The 15,975-nt window shown below is 35.2% G+C and overlaps 1 protein-coding gene across 1 annotated transcript in view; it reads right to left on the bottom strand.

Annotated features, from left to right (window-relative positions):
* The window catches only part of Kap-alpha3 (karyopherin alpha3), a 311,578-nt gene that overhangs the window by 236,100 nt on the left and 59,503 nt on the right, over nucleotides 1-15,975 (bottom strand). Inside the window, exon 2 of the mRNA XM_081769270.1 lies at nucleotides 11,795-11,897. Within this exon, the coding sequence (XP_081625396.1) occupies nucleotides 11,795-11,897 (103 nt within the window). The remainder of the gene's footprint in view (nucleotides 1-11,794; nucleotides 11,898-15,975) is intronic.

The raw sequence follows: 15,975 nt of genomic DNA, 5'->3' as shown, positions 1-15,975 counted from the left end.
TATTCGATCGGTATGGAAAAACAATATTTCTCCATACTATTTTACCATAAATTATTAATTGTCAATAAACTTTGTTACTTTTAAATGAATGAAGCGAGATAATTTTACTATGATGTTTTAAAAGCTGGTCATTTGGGGGGGGGGGCAGGAAACAATTTGGGGGACCTGGCCCCGATGGCCCCCCCTTGGCTACACCCCTGGATATGATTAACAGTAGCTTCGTTTTTCTTTAGAAATTCCACAATTTACGGACTTCAGCCCGAAAGACCCCTCCCTATGACCTAACTGCCTTATATAATAGTAAGATACAGAATAATTATCAAATAAATAACTTATCTGACATTCCCGTTTCAGTTGGTATTTTCTTCCATTCTCTATTTAAAACGTGCCTATTAAGATGCTGTTTGTATTTCTTATTCCATATTGCTGGAACATTCCTCATCAGTTCTATTAGTATGTCTTTCATAATCAAATATAATAGTACAGCAAAACCTATCGAGCACAGACACACACATAATCCTCTGCAGACGAAATTCTAAACAAATAAAAACTTTATTCCTTGTAACGCTTCAGGGAGAGCCAAAGAAAGCACGAGCCACAGCGATGCTTTCGCTGAACATCGATGTAAGAACAAACTCAGTTGTTCATCATCGTGACCACTAATTCACCCTTGCGATCGACCTCTAGGTCGTTATGTAGCGTACATCTTCGGCATGTGCTTACTCATTTGAATACATGGGTTTGTGCCAGTAGCGAAGGTGTGACCGCGACTTAAACCTCGACATCGATCGCACGGTATCTTCGGCCTGTCCCTACCCTTAAAAGTTGCACGATACATACATACACACACATATATACACACTTCCCTTGCAGGTTGCGGACTGAGTCCGACTGACCCACTTTGGTCGAATGCTATAAAATTTCGAATATCACATTCTTATGCTGGGATTGTTCTGTTTAAATTGTCCGTAAATTTCTTTGATGGAACGCGTAAAAAAACGTTTCGATTTTTTAAAACTTCATGTCCATTTTCGATCGACGACATCGGACTTATTGGGACTTTGTATGGAGCATTCCAAATCATCACTGAGGTAATAGTTCAGGCTTTTTATAGATCATCAGAATTTATTGGATGGCCGTTTCAAGTAAACTTAATTTGTGTGTTTCATATCATAATTTCCACCTCCGATTACTTCGGTTTAAGAAAACGGAGGAGTAGGGAGGGAGGCTCATTTTACTATTTCATAGAGCATTTTTGGTTAAAATAATAAAAAACAGTCAGGAAAAAACTTTTATTCTTCATTTAATGAATGTGAATCACAATCATTATCAAATTGTTGCACTTTTATTGTTTCCAGTGTTGCCAAATGCGGCATTAAAGTAAATAAAACTTCGGTAACTTCAAAAGGCTGTAGTTAATTCATGAAGCACTGGTCGAGAATGGTATTTGGTGTGTTTATTATTCATGTACAGTTTAACTGTCTGACGAAATTTCAGAATTTTAAAATATTGCGTTTTCGAGAAAATGGCGATATTTGAAAATTTCACGATTTCTTGAATTTTTTTTTGCGACGAAACGGTTGCACACAGAAGCGATACAATTTTTTTTTTTTTTTCGGAAAGCGGGTAACTAGGTCTTTTAACCGTGAAAACAGAATTTTAAAATTCGAACCGGAAGTGCTAAAAAAAATTCGAAACTTCGACTTTTCAAACTAACGTTCATTTGTTAATTTATGTACAAAACGATACGCATTCGCAAACCAAACTATAATAAAATATAGTTTATTTATATCCCTATGTACATGCCACACGGTACTTTTCTCAGCACCAGTCTGTTCAACTTTTAACCTTATTTTGGCCGATATATATATACTTATATACCGTCCTATCATGTGGTACGTTTTGTCGCCTGACATTATTTGATTGCTGATTGGAAGACTCTTTGCAAGTAGCCCTCCAGGCAAATAGTACGTTTTGTCGCTTGTCATTATTTAAAGTGTTTTTAGAAAACCCTTCACAAGCAGCCCTTATGGTAACCTCATTTGTACGAATTTTCGGGCACGTCAGCATGCTGCCCATAAATATTAATCAACTGGTATATGATTATTAGACTTAAAATCGGTTCCCAATGTCACTGATTTTATTCTATCAAGTTTATTTTATATTTTTTTACGTGTAATCCCCTCCAAGATTAATACTGTATAATGTGTAACACTGGCTATTGGCTTGATTTAGTTTCACTTTTCTTCATATTTTCTCTTTTGTATATTTCATATATTGATATGTACATAATTCATCTCATACGGTCTTGTAATTAGCAGGGTGATAAATGAATTAATGTGTTGTTGATTGGGGGATGAAGCCATATAATATAATATAATTTGTGATATGGTAGAAATGCGAATATTAGCATGGAATTAATGTTTCATATATATCTTCAGTCTTCTTAAAGAGACGTGTATGCATTGATAGGAATGCACTGATAGGACAATCAGACCTAGGACATTTTCAGATATTTAGTATGGTGAAGGAGAGAGAAGTATAGTTTCTGAAAATTTCATGCGACTTATGTAGCTAACAATATATGGGAATTGTTAAAAAATATTCCTATTCGCATTGAATATGATATTCGTTCGTCTATGACCAATCTGTTCAATAACTAGTTGTAACGAAGTAGGGGTAGACAAGAATTTTGATTTTGAATTGAGGTAGTAAATTATAATCTAAAGAATTCTTTCCTTTCTTTATTAAATAAAACCTATTAAAGTTTTGAGAAGAGTTCAGTAACAATAAGGACGATACGTTCATTGAATCTGTGTTTTTATTTTTATTTATTTATTTTTTTTCGATACGTTTTATTAAATGTCGTGTATTTTAACTAAGGTACGACTGATTTCTTGTTGTAATCCGAAATCCAAACTTCATCTTCTTCGATATCTTAAATTAATAAAATCATATATATTAAGAACCCGGATTATTATTGAAATTAAGCTGTTTGATAGCTAATAAGCGTTCTCAACTACGAAATAGTCAATAACAAAGAAATTGTATAGGAATTTCATGAATGGAACTTTCGCAAGGATCTGGAATATCTGAATAGAGTTTTGTTTCGAGTAAGTAAGATGATTTTAAAGTGACGTTTCGAGTCAAGGATATATTTATTTGGATTTAAAGTATCGAATTACACAGAACACACAAATGCGACTGATTTTTATTTAAAATCAAACTGGAACACACTGCACAACAAATAGCAAAAATCATTAATAGTGCATTTGGGCCAGGAATGGCGAACGAACGCACCATTCGCCGTTGGTTTGTTAAATTATTTCCTGTGACACGACGTTGTAAAATGGGTCCTGTGGGCATCGACCAACGTCATGTTCGGATGAGCTCCTCACGAACACGGTGGAAATGATTATTAATTATTTACTACTCAAAACACTTGAGTTTCTTTTCACTGTGAGACTATGGTAACTTCCAAATTATGCAGCTTCAACACTGAAACCGGAAATATAGATATAACTTCCGGCAGAGATACACTGATAATGTGAGAGATACAGTCCATTCACCGACCACTGAATCCTAATCAAAAACAATTTCTCGCTCTTCCAACTATTAATATGTAGGATTCAATATTGAAATCGGAAGTGGTACTAATTCTTACTCTTCTGAATTTACTAGAAGAATGAAGCTCACATGAAATCTATTCTTAAGATCTAGAATCCATACCATAAATAGTTTTGTTGCTTCTATTACAGTTTCACTATGGAAATTAATATTATAACCGGAAGTAGTTTATTTCAACCACTTTTGGTTGGAACAAGGAAATGAAGTCGAAAATTGAACTTATTCTTGCGATAATGAATTCTTTTTTAAAACTGCTTCTCTTTATCTATTACCATTTTTCACTATGGAAACCGTAGATTTCTATTTTTTCCGGTTTGTATACGGGAAGAAGTGTCGAGATTAAAGTTATTCATGGAACACTAAATTCACATCAAGAAGCAATTTCTTCCTATCTCTTACTGTGTTAAGATGTATATTGCAACTGGCAGTAGTATTAAATCTCTATCACTTCCGATTTTAGTACAAAATAGAAAAGGGACATGGTACCTTTTCTTTAGACGCTGAATCGATTCTAGAAAAACCTTGTCGCTATTAACGATCTTGTTCTATGATGGTCAACGTTAAAACCGGAACTCGTTTATTTCTGTCACTTTCAGTTTGAATAGAGGAAGGGAAAGATGAAACCTATTGGGGGAAGGTGAATCAATTCCAAGACATCGTTTCTACCTGTTACCACATTTTATGGAGATTAATATTGAAACCGAAAGTAGTGTTACAGTCTACCGATTCTGTTTTTTTTTTTTTTTTTTTTTTTAAAGTGCGGGTGAAGATGATTTCTTTTCTTGAGGTATTGAATCTATTTCACAAATCAGCTTCACGCTCATACTGATTTGGTTCTATGGTAATCAGTTTTGAAGCCGGAAAGACTAATTTCTACTACTTCCAGTTTGAATAAAGAGTTAACGGACGATACGGAATCAATTCTGACACTGAATCTAATCTCGAGAAAAATGATTATCAACATATCCTACCGGTTTTCTTCTGATATCTACACATACATACATACATACAGACAGTTATAGCCGTTCTATAAGATTCCGATACCTATGCATACGGTCGTTTGGGAAATATTTTCTCTAATATCGAAGTGATCTTATCACAAATTTTAAAAGAACAACTCATAGAGAAAAACGGTTGAAATGCATATTTCAACAAGTAGCAGTGTTACATGTACACCACGTCAAGGAGTTTGGTTTCTATGGCGTTATTATTGACACCGAAAGAGTTAGAAGATTTATACCATTTTTGGTCTTCGTAGGGAGATTAGAATGGAAATGGCATATGATCTTCGCACGCTTGATTTCACAAAACCGCTTCTCTCATTTATCTATTATCATTTTTACCTGTACCTATCACCGTTAAAACTGGTAGTGGTTGATTTCTCCCACTTCCCGTTTTTATGAAGAGATTTCTTCCACTTCCCGTTTTTATGATGAGATTAAGTGAATAGGGAATTAAGAAAGAAGATTATACCTATTCTTAGTACGCTAAATCGTTCCCATCCCCTAAATTTCCCGCTGGATTCACTGTCCTCATTAATAAAATTTGTGAATTTATTATGTACCGAAGCAATGATACTTATGCTAACTACCCATACACTGATACTTTACGAACACTTTTATTCCAACTCTACGAAAGGGATGGATTTCGATAATGATCCTACAAGTCAATCCAGATAGACAAGCCATCCAATCCCACAGCCCTTCAAAAAATTAATAAAAAAAATTTTCTTCACTTTCTTTCCCCCCAATGGGTTCACATTCCACGAAAAAAAAAATGAAATGAAATTTCTTTAGTTTAACGTCCCATGATTATACTCTTTATGTTATAGAAGACAGCTGATTAATGAAAGTGAAGGACTGTAAAGTAAGTTTTGGGCGTTCACTGGGAATCGAACCCAGAACTACGTACAGCCAAGGCACATGCGCTAGCCATTACGAGAAGGGTTGCGTAAGTTTCCGGCCTAACACAGTAAATGAACTCATATTTCAAAACACTTATACTATGTTATGTAACTGTATTGTTTTGCAAAAAATCGTAAATGTATTTCAAATATTTCTCTTGTTGTAGGTTTAAAGTGACTGGCGGAGCATACTGTGACTTTTGCCAAATGTGAGAAGAGAGTAATCATCAAATACCTCTTCTCAAAGAATATGAGAGCGAAGGAAATTTTTCATGAATTGACACAGATAATGGTCAATGACTGTCCTTTACATAGCACAGTGAAATCGTGGGTTGCAGAGTTCAGGTGCGCCAGGAGGAGCACCGAGATGAGGAGAGGTGTAGAAAACCCAGAACAATAGTGACCGTGGAATCTGTGGATTGTATGCAAGACATGGTTCTTGCAGACAGGCAAACTGGTCTGTCACATAATGCAGAGACCCTAGAGATCAGTATGGAGCATATGCATTACATCGTGCATGAAGAACTTGCTATGAAAAAAGGTCGGCAAAGTAGGTGCCCGAACTTCTCACAGCTGATCAGAAGCGGACAAGACGGGACTGTGTACAGAGTGTGTTACGTCGTTTTTCAATGAGTGCTTTCAACTTTATTAAACAAATTATTACTGCTGATGAAACGCAATTTTGTGTGTATGATCCCGAGACCAAAACTCAAGTCTATGCTGAAAGATATGTGAACCTGCTGGAAAAACTGTATACTGCATTGAAGGAAAAGAGTCGAGGAGAACTATCTAAACGCATCGTTTTCTTGGAAGACAATGCTCCTTGCCAGGAAGCAGCCACCGCAATGCACAAAACTGTGTGAACAGAAACTCGGTACCATTGAGAATTTCCCTATTCTCCAGATCTGGCCCCCTCAGACTAGTACATTTTTCCAAAATTTAAGACGCACAACTGAATTTAGACACAAATGACGTCATAGCAGCTGCAGACACACGGTTTGCAGCACAAGAAAAGATGTTTTATTATGGGACAGAACTGCTGCAACATCGTTGTAGTAAACTTGTGAACCTACGAGGCCAGAAACTTATCTAACCCCCCGTCGTAGACCAACGAAGAGGACGTTCAGAGTTCTCGAGTGGAAAAGTGTCGGAATTGTTCCCTGGCTAAAACCTACGAAAATAGTTTATTTGTCAACCGATAAACATACACTTAAAACGAACACAAGCATCGTGAGCCTCAATCTTAACTTGACTTAAACTTACAAAGTATTGCGCAAGTCTATTTTTTCAGTCACTGACATCGTCATTCCTGCGTTTTACAGGTTGCTCCTGTTTTATAATGAAATCGAGTAACACATAATCAATTTTTACAAAATCTGTTAAATACACGGTAGAAGCTCACTATGTAATATTGTTTAGTGGTACTAATGATGTGGCATGCAATGAAGGAGATAAAGTAATTAGGAAAATTAGAAGTAAACTCTCAAAAGTAAAGTATTCTAAAGTCATAGTAGTTAATGTACCTCATAGGTTTGACCTCATAAAAGAATCGTGTGTTAATGTGGCTGTCAAAGACGTAAATACAAAGCTAAAATCTCTCTGCGATCACTTTAGAAATGTACTACTAGATGTAAGTAACATTAAAAGAGAAATGTACACAGAACATGGCATGAACTTTAATCAAGCGGGTAAAAATTACATCTGTCAAAAAATTTGTAAAATAATTGGCAAAGATTTACATACGAAGTCTAAATTTAAAGCACCAATTTCAATGTCATGGAAAATACAGGGAAACTGACTTTCTCCGACCCCGTGAGTATGAGTAATACTACCTGGGGCCGGGTGAAAACTTCAAATATAACAAAGTCTGTTGATTTTACTGATATAAATGGTTTAATAAAAGTTAAAACTAACGGTAGCTGGATTCAAAACTGCAGCACGGATATAAGTATGCAAGCTCTACTCCTATTGCACTTGCTCTACTCCACATACAATCCATAAGGAATAAGCTTGCTGAACTTGAAACTTTTTTAGACCTCTTTCCTTGTGAAATACTCTGTGTGAATGAACACTGGCTCAAGCGTGATGGGAAGTATATGTACGTACCAACGGGATATGAGGTAACAACTATTTACTGTAGAGAATCATCAATACATGGTGGTGTAAGTATTTATGTTAAAAAGGAATTATTAATTGAATATACTGTTCTTAATCTACACCAATTTTGCATCAATCAAAATTCTTAAGTAGTTGGTATTTTTATTTAAAAGTATAGGGATAATTGTATCTGTGTACCGAACTCCTAAATCAGATGTGGATATTTTCCTCAATGCCTGGGAAAAATGAGATATTTATCTCAATAAGTACAAAAATTAAAAATTATTGTATGTAGGGGATATAAATATCAATATTTTACAAAATACACATGCAAAAGCAATGCTCTGTAATGTCCTTAGGTCTCATAATTTCTACTATAATAATGATGAACCTACAAGGGAATTAGCATGTTTAGATAATATTATCGCCAATTAAAAAAAGAATAGCGTATCATGTGGCACAGTACAGCCTTTACTGTCTGACCATGAAGGAGTATGGCTTTTGTTTCCAGTGAAATCACAAAAGACTCGAAACTACTGTGTTACCAAGAAAATTAGATTATTACGTGAGACTAATGTAAAAAATCTAAGGTCTAGGTTAAGAGAAACTGACTGGAATAATATTCTTGTAAAAAGCAGTGACATCACAGAAGCCTTTAAACACTTCCTGGGTACATTAAAAGGATATTTAAATGAGTACTGTCCAGAAAAGACAAAAAAGATTAATGTTTGTTTAAATAAACCTACTAAGAGAACTCCAAAGTGGTATACGCGAGAGCTTAAAACACATAGGAATAGAGTAATTACTTTATATGACATAGCTAAGGCGACGAGATCAACAAGTGATCAAGAAAAGTTTAAAGCTGCTAAGAGAATGTACAGAAAAGAAATCAAGGCTGCAAAGATTGCAGCAAATGAGAAATGGATTAATAATTCAAAAAATAAATGCTCTGCAGCTTGGTCACTAATAAACAAACAGATTGGAAACAATGTTACAAAAGATAGAATATCTATACCTCCAAGTGAATTTAATAAATACTTTATAAATATTATGAGTAACTTTGAGATTAATGACGATTCCACGGAAAACAAAATAGATTTTAGTCGTATGCTACCATTGCAATATAAAAACAAAATTACGTCTCACTTTCAGTGGAACTTCATAAATGCCAGAACTGTTTATTCAGTTGTCAATAAATTGAAAGTGTCCAGCAGCGAAGATTGGTATGAACTTTCTAATAACTTATTGAAAAAAAAAGTTATTGACTTAATAATAGAACCCTTGGTTTATCTACTAAATTGGATGCTCTTTGAGGGATTTTTTCCAGATTGCCTAAAATATACTGTAACTGTACCAGTACATAAGAAGGATGGTAAAAATGAGGTTCAAAAACTATCGTCCAATCTCTTTAGTACCGATACTTCTGAAAGTTTTTGAACAATGCATCAAAGAACAACTATCAACCTTCTTTGAAGAGAATGAGCTTTTTCATTCTTCGCAATTTGGATTTAGAAAAGGTCGTTCCACAGTTAAAGCTGTTGAAAATATAGTATCACAACTAACAGACTGTTTTGAAAATAATATGAATGTTTGTGCAACACTATTAGATTTAACTAAAGCTTTCGATACAGTGTCACATGATACACTCCTTTCAAAATTGCATTATTATGGGGTTAGAGAAAAAGAACTGTCTCTGATTAAATCTTATCTTAGTAACAGAAAACAGGCTGTTCGCGTTGGTAATTCAACTTCAGAATTTTTGAACGTAACAACTGATGTACCACAGGGAAGTGTCCTGGGGCCATTTCTTTTTCTAATTTACGTTAATGATCTTCCAAGTTTTCTTCCTTTTAACAGTGTTTTGTATGCTGATGATACGACTGTCTTAACCATGGATAAAAATTTTAAAAATGTTCAAACTAAAAACACTCAAATGTGTTCAGTATGGCTAAATTGTAATAGGCTGCTATTAAATGAATCAAAGACGGATGTTTTGTATTTTCATCTTAATAACAACATAAATGATTTGAATGAGTGTCATTCTGTAAAATTGTTAGGAATCCACTTGGATCCAAAGTTAAACTGGAACATACATACTGAAAATCTATGTAGAAGACTATCTAGTGTTATATATTTATTATGTAAACTAAAAACTGTTGTTAGTGAACAAATACTTCTGTCAGCTTATTATGCTTTCTTTCATTCTCTATTGCTCTACGGTATATTATTATGGGGTAATTCAACTGGTGCTCAAACAGTCTTTAAGTAGCAACAAAAGGCAATACGAGTGTTAAAGAGACTATGTGATAATGACTTTTGCAGACCTTTCTTTAAAGAGATGCAAATCATGACAGTGCCCTCAATGTATATCTATAGCTGTCTCTTGTATATTAAAGAAAACTTGGAAAATATCAGCACCCGAAATAAAATTCATTGCTGTAACACAAGATACGGAGACGACCTCGATACACCATATTTTAGGTTAAGTAAAACACAAAAGAGTTCACTGCGATGAAGATGTATAATCTTCTACCTACAAAAATTCGTGGTATGTGTAATAGAAACTTTGAGAAACATTGTAAATTTTGGCTCATTGAAACAGCTGTGTATAGCGTTTTAGAATTTGAGAAAGAATTAAAAAATAAAAAGTGACTCGTTATGTACCTATATATTCAATGTATATACTTTGTATACTCTCTTGACGTTGTCTATTGCAACAAATGTTATTTAAAGAGAATAAAAATATTCTCTACAATTCTATTCTATTCGAATTGTCAATTGTGCTACGTTGTTCTTAACTTGGTAATTTCCATGCATGTCACTACTCACAATACATCCGCATTACCGCAGGAATGGTGAACTATTCTTTCCTTCGATAACAACTATATAATTTATTTCGTTCTTTATTACGCGCAAACAGATTAGGCTACTTATAACATCTCAACTGCAACTTTTAAAAACCGTTGAATAAAGTGAATAGTAACACTCCCCGCTCTCCTGTTCCACTGCGCTTGCCAAGACACTGAGGTAAACACAACAGCAGCGCCTTACGCGAAGAATAGCAATGCTATACTGTTCAGGATATAAAAGTTGTTTGACTAGTTTGTCTGCAAAGAGGATATTCGAGAAGCGTATGGGAACACAAAATTATTCAATTTATGGGAATAATGAACTCGATCCAGAGGAAGGATCGAATCCTTGTTTAGGGGAATCAGATTCGGAAACCAAGAAAACCGGGATCATACAACTTGCCGGAACCAAGGGATTCGATCCGGGGAACGAATCCTTGTTTGGAGTGGACAGAAAAAGAGTCGATTTCAGAAAAAGAACCGTACTACCCATCACTAGTATGCATTATTAAGCGGGATTTCTTTAACAACAGATTATAACCACATGCAGTACAGCACAGATACGTAACAAGATAGGTTTGACAACTGAACATTTGTTCTAAACACTTTGCAACATGAATCAGATCGTCATTCGTTCATATATATTTTCTGCAGGTGGTCGTTAGAAATATTCGCACATGTGACAAAAAATTGAAAAAAAGACATCAACAGGTCAATGAATACGCCTGCCCTAAACTACCACATGTCCTGCAAAGTAGACTATGAAAGGGTCCTGTCTCTACTCATCGACAAAAGACGAAAGAGAGAGACGGAAAACCAAGGAACAGCAACGTCCATTGTATTTTTGAAGAAGTTACATATTATCTTTCCCTGTGGTTTATTGACCTTCCGTACCGAAACCGCATTGAATTCTATTCTGAAAGATTTCTTAAATATGATCAAGATCACGCATACAGTTGAATGTGTGTAGTTTGTATCCAACATACAAATATAGATTTGAGAGCATGGGGATAATGATTCAATTCGGCCAGTTTACACAGGGGTAACTTGGAGAATAATATCCACTACATGTTTTCTGGAAAAATGCAGGTTCTACAACAATGGGACAAACTTAGGGAGGTGATAACAACAAACTTACAAACTTAGAGAGGACGCCAACTTAACAGCTTTTATTTAAGTATTATTTTGAACTATTATATTTCCTTTCATTGGTGAAAATGTTATACTCAAAAGTTGCAATACAAATCTAAATTTGTTCAGTAGCTCGTTACGCAAATAGCATTATATATATAAATGATTATTTAAACAATACACCAACCTGTAGAATCTGCCTGAGGAACATTTCTTCGTTTCAAAAGTGTTTCATCTCTCTTATTCTTTCTCAGTTCAACTGTCACCTCATTTCTCCGCCTTCTCATTTCCTGAAAAATAACAACCTTAATTATTTTGTTTCAATGAAGTGTTACTCCTATAGATATTTAGCAATGCCGAAAGAAATAGTACTATCACAACTACAATGGGTTACGAAGAGCAATTACTTGTTACTTGTACTACATATAAATATTTAGTAAATATTCCAAAATTACATTGATTGACGTCATTTCAATCAAACCCTCTTGTTAATTATTGGTGAAAAATATACATTATCATCACAAGAAATACTACAAAATAAGTTGCTGTACAATCCAAAATTTCTGTAAAACTGTCCGCTAAAAATGTTCGAAAAGCAGAAAGGAGTTTTTTTTTACTTAACTGTCCCTGTGTAAATATTTTTCTTTCATCTTCCTCTCACTCACAAATACAAACACACACACCAAAGAGAAAACTTAAAATAAATTAGAAAAGTAACATTATTTCACAAATTCCCTAGATGTACACTTCTCCCATATATAATTACACGCCCGACTTTGTCTAAGTCCCCTAAAATTGTAAATTTGGCAACGACGCATTCGACGTAATGGTAGGGGAAGTCATAGGAAAAAAATAACGAGACCTCCGAACACAGCTTACAGTTTGCTCTTTGAAATACTCAGTTCTCTTTTTGTAACTTAATGTAATGATACATTTAGAACTTCATTGTGCTTGATAAATGCAGAAAACTTGGTTGTAGGTAAAGCGCACACACTTTTCATCACAAAATTCATTTAAAAAAATGCTAAAACATTCATTCTCTATCCATAAAATTGGAATGAAACTTCGTAGTTGTTTCGATAGCCATGCGTACTAAGTTCTTACTTTCTGTGTGGATTTAGAACTTTTAAACCTGGTTCGAATCCCACTCGATGCTCTTACTTTTTTCATTTTGTAATTCTTGTTATTCTTGCCGTAACTTTTATAATATATGTATTACACGAAGGTGATGCACAACTTTCTAACTTGTGGAAAATTCTATGTGACCAAGCGCTGGCTCCCTTTTCTTGAAGTCGCTAGTGTCGCTTTGTTTATATCGTAGAACAGGTACTTTTACCGACTTGCCAACGGCTTAACGCGCTAGGAAACTAAACGTGCTAGAGACAAAACCAGAAAGTAATCGAGAGGGAGAGGCAGTGTCGATAGCAGATAACACATGTTGTTAGTGCTCTGTATCTTTTCTTTCTTAAAAGATCGGCATACTAAAAATAAAAACTTGTGCTTTCTTCTGTATGAAACAAGACGGCATGAAAATTTGAAAATAATTTATTATTATTATTTAATAGTTGTGATGCATTTGTTGTGTCAGTGGCGTCGCAAGCGGTGGGCAATAACCCAGGGCCTTGCGCTTTAAGACCAACGAGCCTAAATTCAATTTGGCTCGCTTTAAGACCCATCGATTCAACTATTGTCCATGACCAAGGAAGAGGATAAACCGAGCTATTATTGGGTACCTAATCCATCTTGATGTGTGTCAATCGATAAGGAACCGTAAACTTCTAATGCTACTGTGAGAATTTACGTTGCAATTTCTAAAAGGTCAGACGTTCATTGTAATGAACTTCGCTACGGTGTACCTTCAATAATACTGACCCAGAAAGCATTGATGTTATCCATGACATAAAATTGCAGAATCAAAACCTTTGGTGTTCTATAGAAATTATAGGCATTTTGTATCAGAAGTTACATCATCCTCTGATGAAGTCTTGAAGATACAAATATATGGCTGAGCATGATCAAATATTGACGATAGAGGTTCCCAAATCAGAATGCTGAACACAGTCGGCAGCGAGATCAGTGTTCTTTCTGGGTGTACTTTTCCCCTCGAAGTTGAAAGATCGCACCAAATAGTGTCCCCAACTCATTTTGACTTCTTCTCAGACAAACTTTTCTAGAGGAAAACGTGAAAGAGTGCTCACTTTTGAGCACACTACTTATCTATATAAAGCAGATACAAAAAGTTTTTACAAAGATTCCTAATTCAATGTATAGCTTATATCCACTATTTTGAACCTGAAACAAAACTGATCTGAAAGCAGTAGAGAACACCCCTTCATCTCCATCCGAAAAATACTCATGAGAGATTGTTTGGGTAAGATGATGGCTAGGGGCACGAGATCTTCGCACTAAGGATTTGAAAATTTCGCGTTTCGTTTATCATATTTCGCGTTTTGTCGCATTTCTAAAAAAAATGTTTTGCATTTTGAAGCTTGTGGAAAAGATACTGCCTGACATTTTTACAACTATTCCTTTTATTGAATAGATCGCTATAGAAATAAACCATTAATTACCTAAAAACAAAATACATTGAATATTTCACTTGACATTGTAAATTTCAATTATAGAAAATTATTATTATTATTTTTTTAATTATCAAACTGAAAGAAAATCAGTAACTAAACTTCCTATGAGTAGTAAAGTTTTGCTGTCTTCTGAAAACACATAGGCACAAGTTACATTTAAGTATGTTACATGTTTCCACATTTTCCTCCTCCATTATTGTACTTTTGTCACTTATCACCAGTCCATACTTAAAAGGAAAAAATCCTCACAATTGACATTACATGTTGGAAGCCACACAAATGTAAGTGCATTTACAACAAACTCCAATCAATCACCACTTCGTAACTCCCCATGCAGCTACGATGGTGATAGCTAACGCGCAACATTGTTCTCTATAGCCGTGTTCGAATCAGCCAAAATGCACCATGCATGCCAATTCTACCGTTCTGTCAACAGAAAACTAGCGCTTTTAAATTAACGAAAACTTTTTTTTATTTCGCATTATTTCGCGTATTGTTAGAAATTTTGCGCAAAACTGCCAATTTCGCGTTTTATCGCGCAACGGAAACCAATTAAAAGAATATCATAAAACGTCAAGAAACAGAAAATTACTTAATTCTGAAGCATTTAGTTTTATCGCGTATTGCGAAAAACTCGTGCTTCTAGTGATGGCCAATGTTCTATGAAACTGAGTGCGTTCTTGTGAGATAGACTCTGGCAAATGGTGATACTATTGGGAGCTATTAAGACGTTTAAATGAAAAATACAAGATCGTCGTGGAAACCCATGTAACCAGGGAAGGGTCCGAATGGAGTACTCGAGTTGCCGAACGACACGTATCAAATATGAAAGAGGGTGTGAAACTATGTACATATGCAAATTTGTAGCGGCTGAGGGCAACATGGAGAAGCATAAGCGCCGGAAGAAATATGGCCGACCGTAGGGCTCAACAACACAGAAAGCTAAGGAATTACTGAATGGCCACAGAAATGAAGGTCAAATGTTTAGTAGTTGATATATGGTAAGATCTGCTATATATTGGGGAATATGAACATCATGGCCGCCATATTGAAACTGGTCATCTTAAATTTGGATTCACAATGTAAAAGAGAAAGTGGATTATGTGACACATCAAATAGCACTGAAATTTTACCAGAGTTCATTGGTGTTAGCCATTCTGTAGTAACTTTACTGTGAGTTGAGAAGTGACATGCAAAAAGCACTTGTAAGAACTATGAGCCTCACTAGTATGACGCAAAAACTGGAGCTTGGAGAACTTTGGTTTGCATACAGACCAAGGGAAAAGTGTGTTTATATGCAGAATAATTTAGAGTAAAGGAAGCATCATCGAAGATCGTCAATTCCCCGCAAAGACGTCTGATATCCCTTCGAATATCAAGATATTTGCTAGAAAATTAGCAAATATGTACAAGGATGATTTGAAGGTTTTTTCTTCAGGAAGTATTTAGCCACATGTGCACGAGAATCCTATCTTGCTGCTGGTTGATTCGTTGTCTTGTAACGAAGACGATAAAATGATACATTCCACTGTTCCGGATAATATTGCCTTTCACAAGATATACCCACGGGTATCCACGGGGGGTGAGTCCCACGTAATTTTTTACTGCCCCTTTAAAATTTTCATGGTAGTCTTGCAAATGAACTATAATATGGTTGGTTTGTCACCCCCATATACTTTTGGGCTAGCTGTGGTCCTAAATGCATTGGAAGTATTCAACCTCTCGGCGTTGGATTCTTTAGCACATACAAACAGTCACGGATGCTGCGTTACCTTTTGATGGGCTT

Source organism: Thermobia domestica, chromosome 8 (assembly GCF_964235325.1).
Source record: "Thermobia domestica chromosome 8, izTheDome1.hap1.1, whole genome shotgun sequence".
NCBI classification, from domain to species: domain Eukaryota; kingdom Metazoa; phylum Arthropoda; class Insecta; order Zygentoma; family Lepismatidae; genus Thermobia; species Thermobia domestica.
The sequence above is the reverse complement of the archived record's forward strand: the minus strand, read 5'-3'. Positions and strand labels throughout refer to the sequence as shown.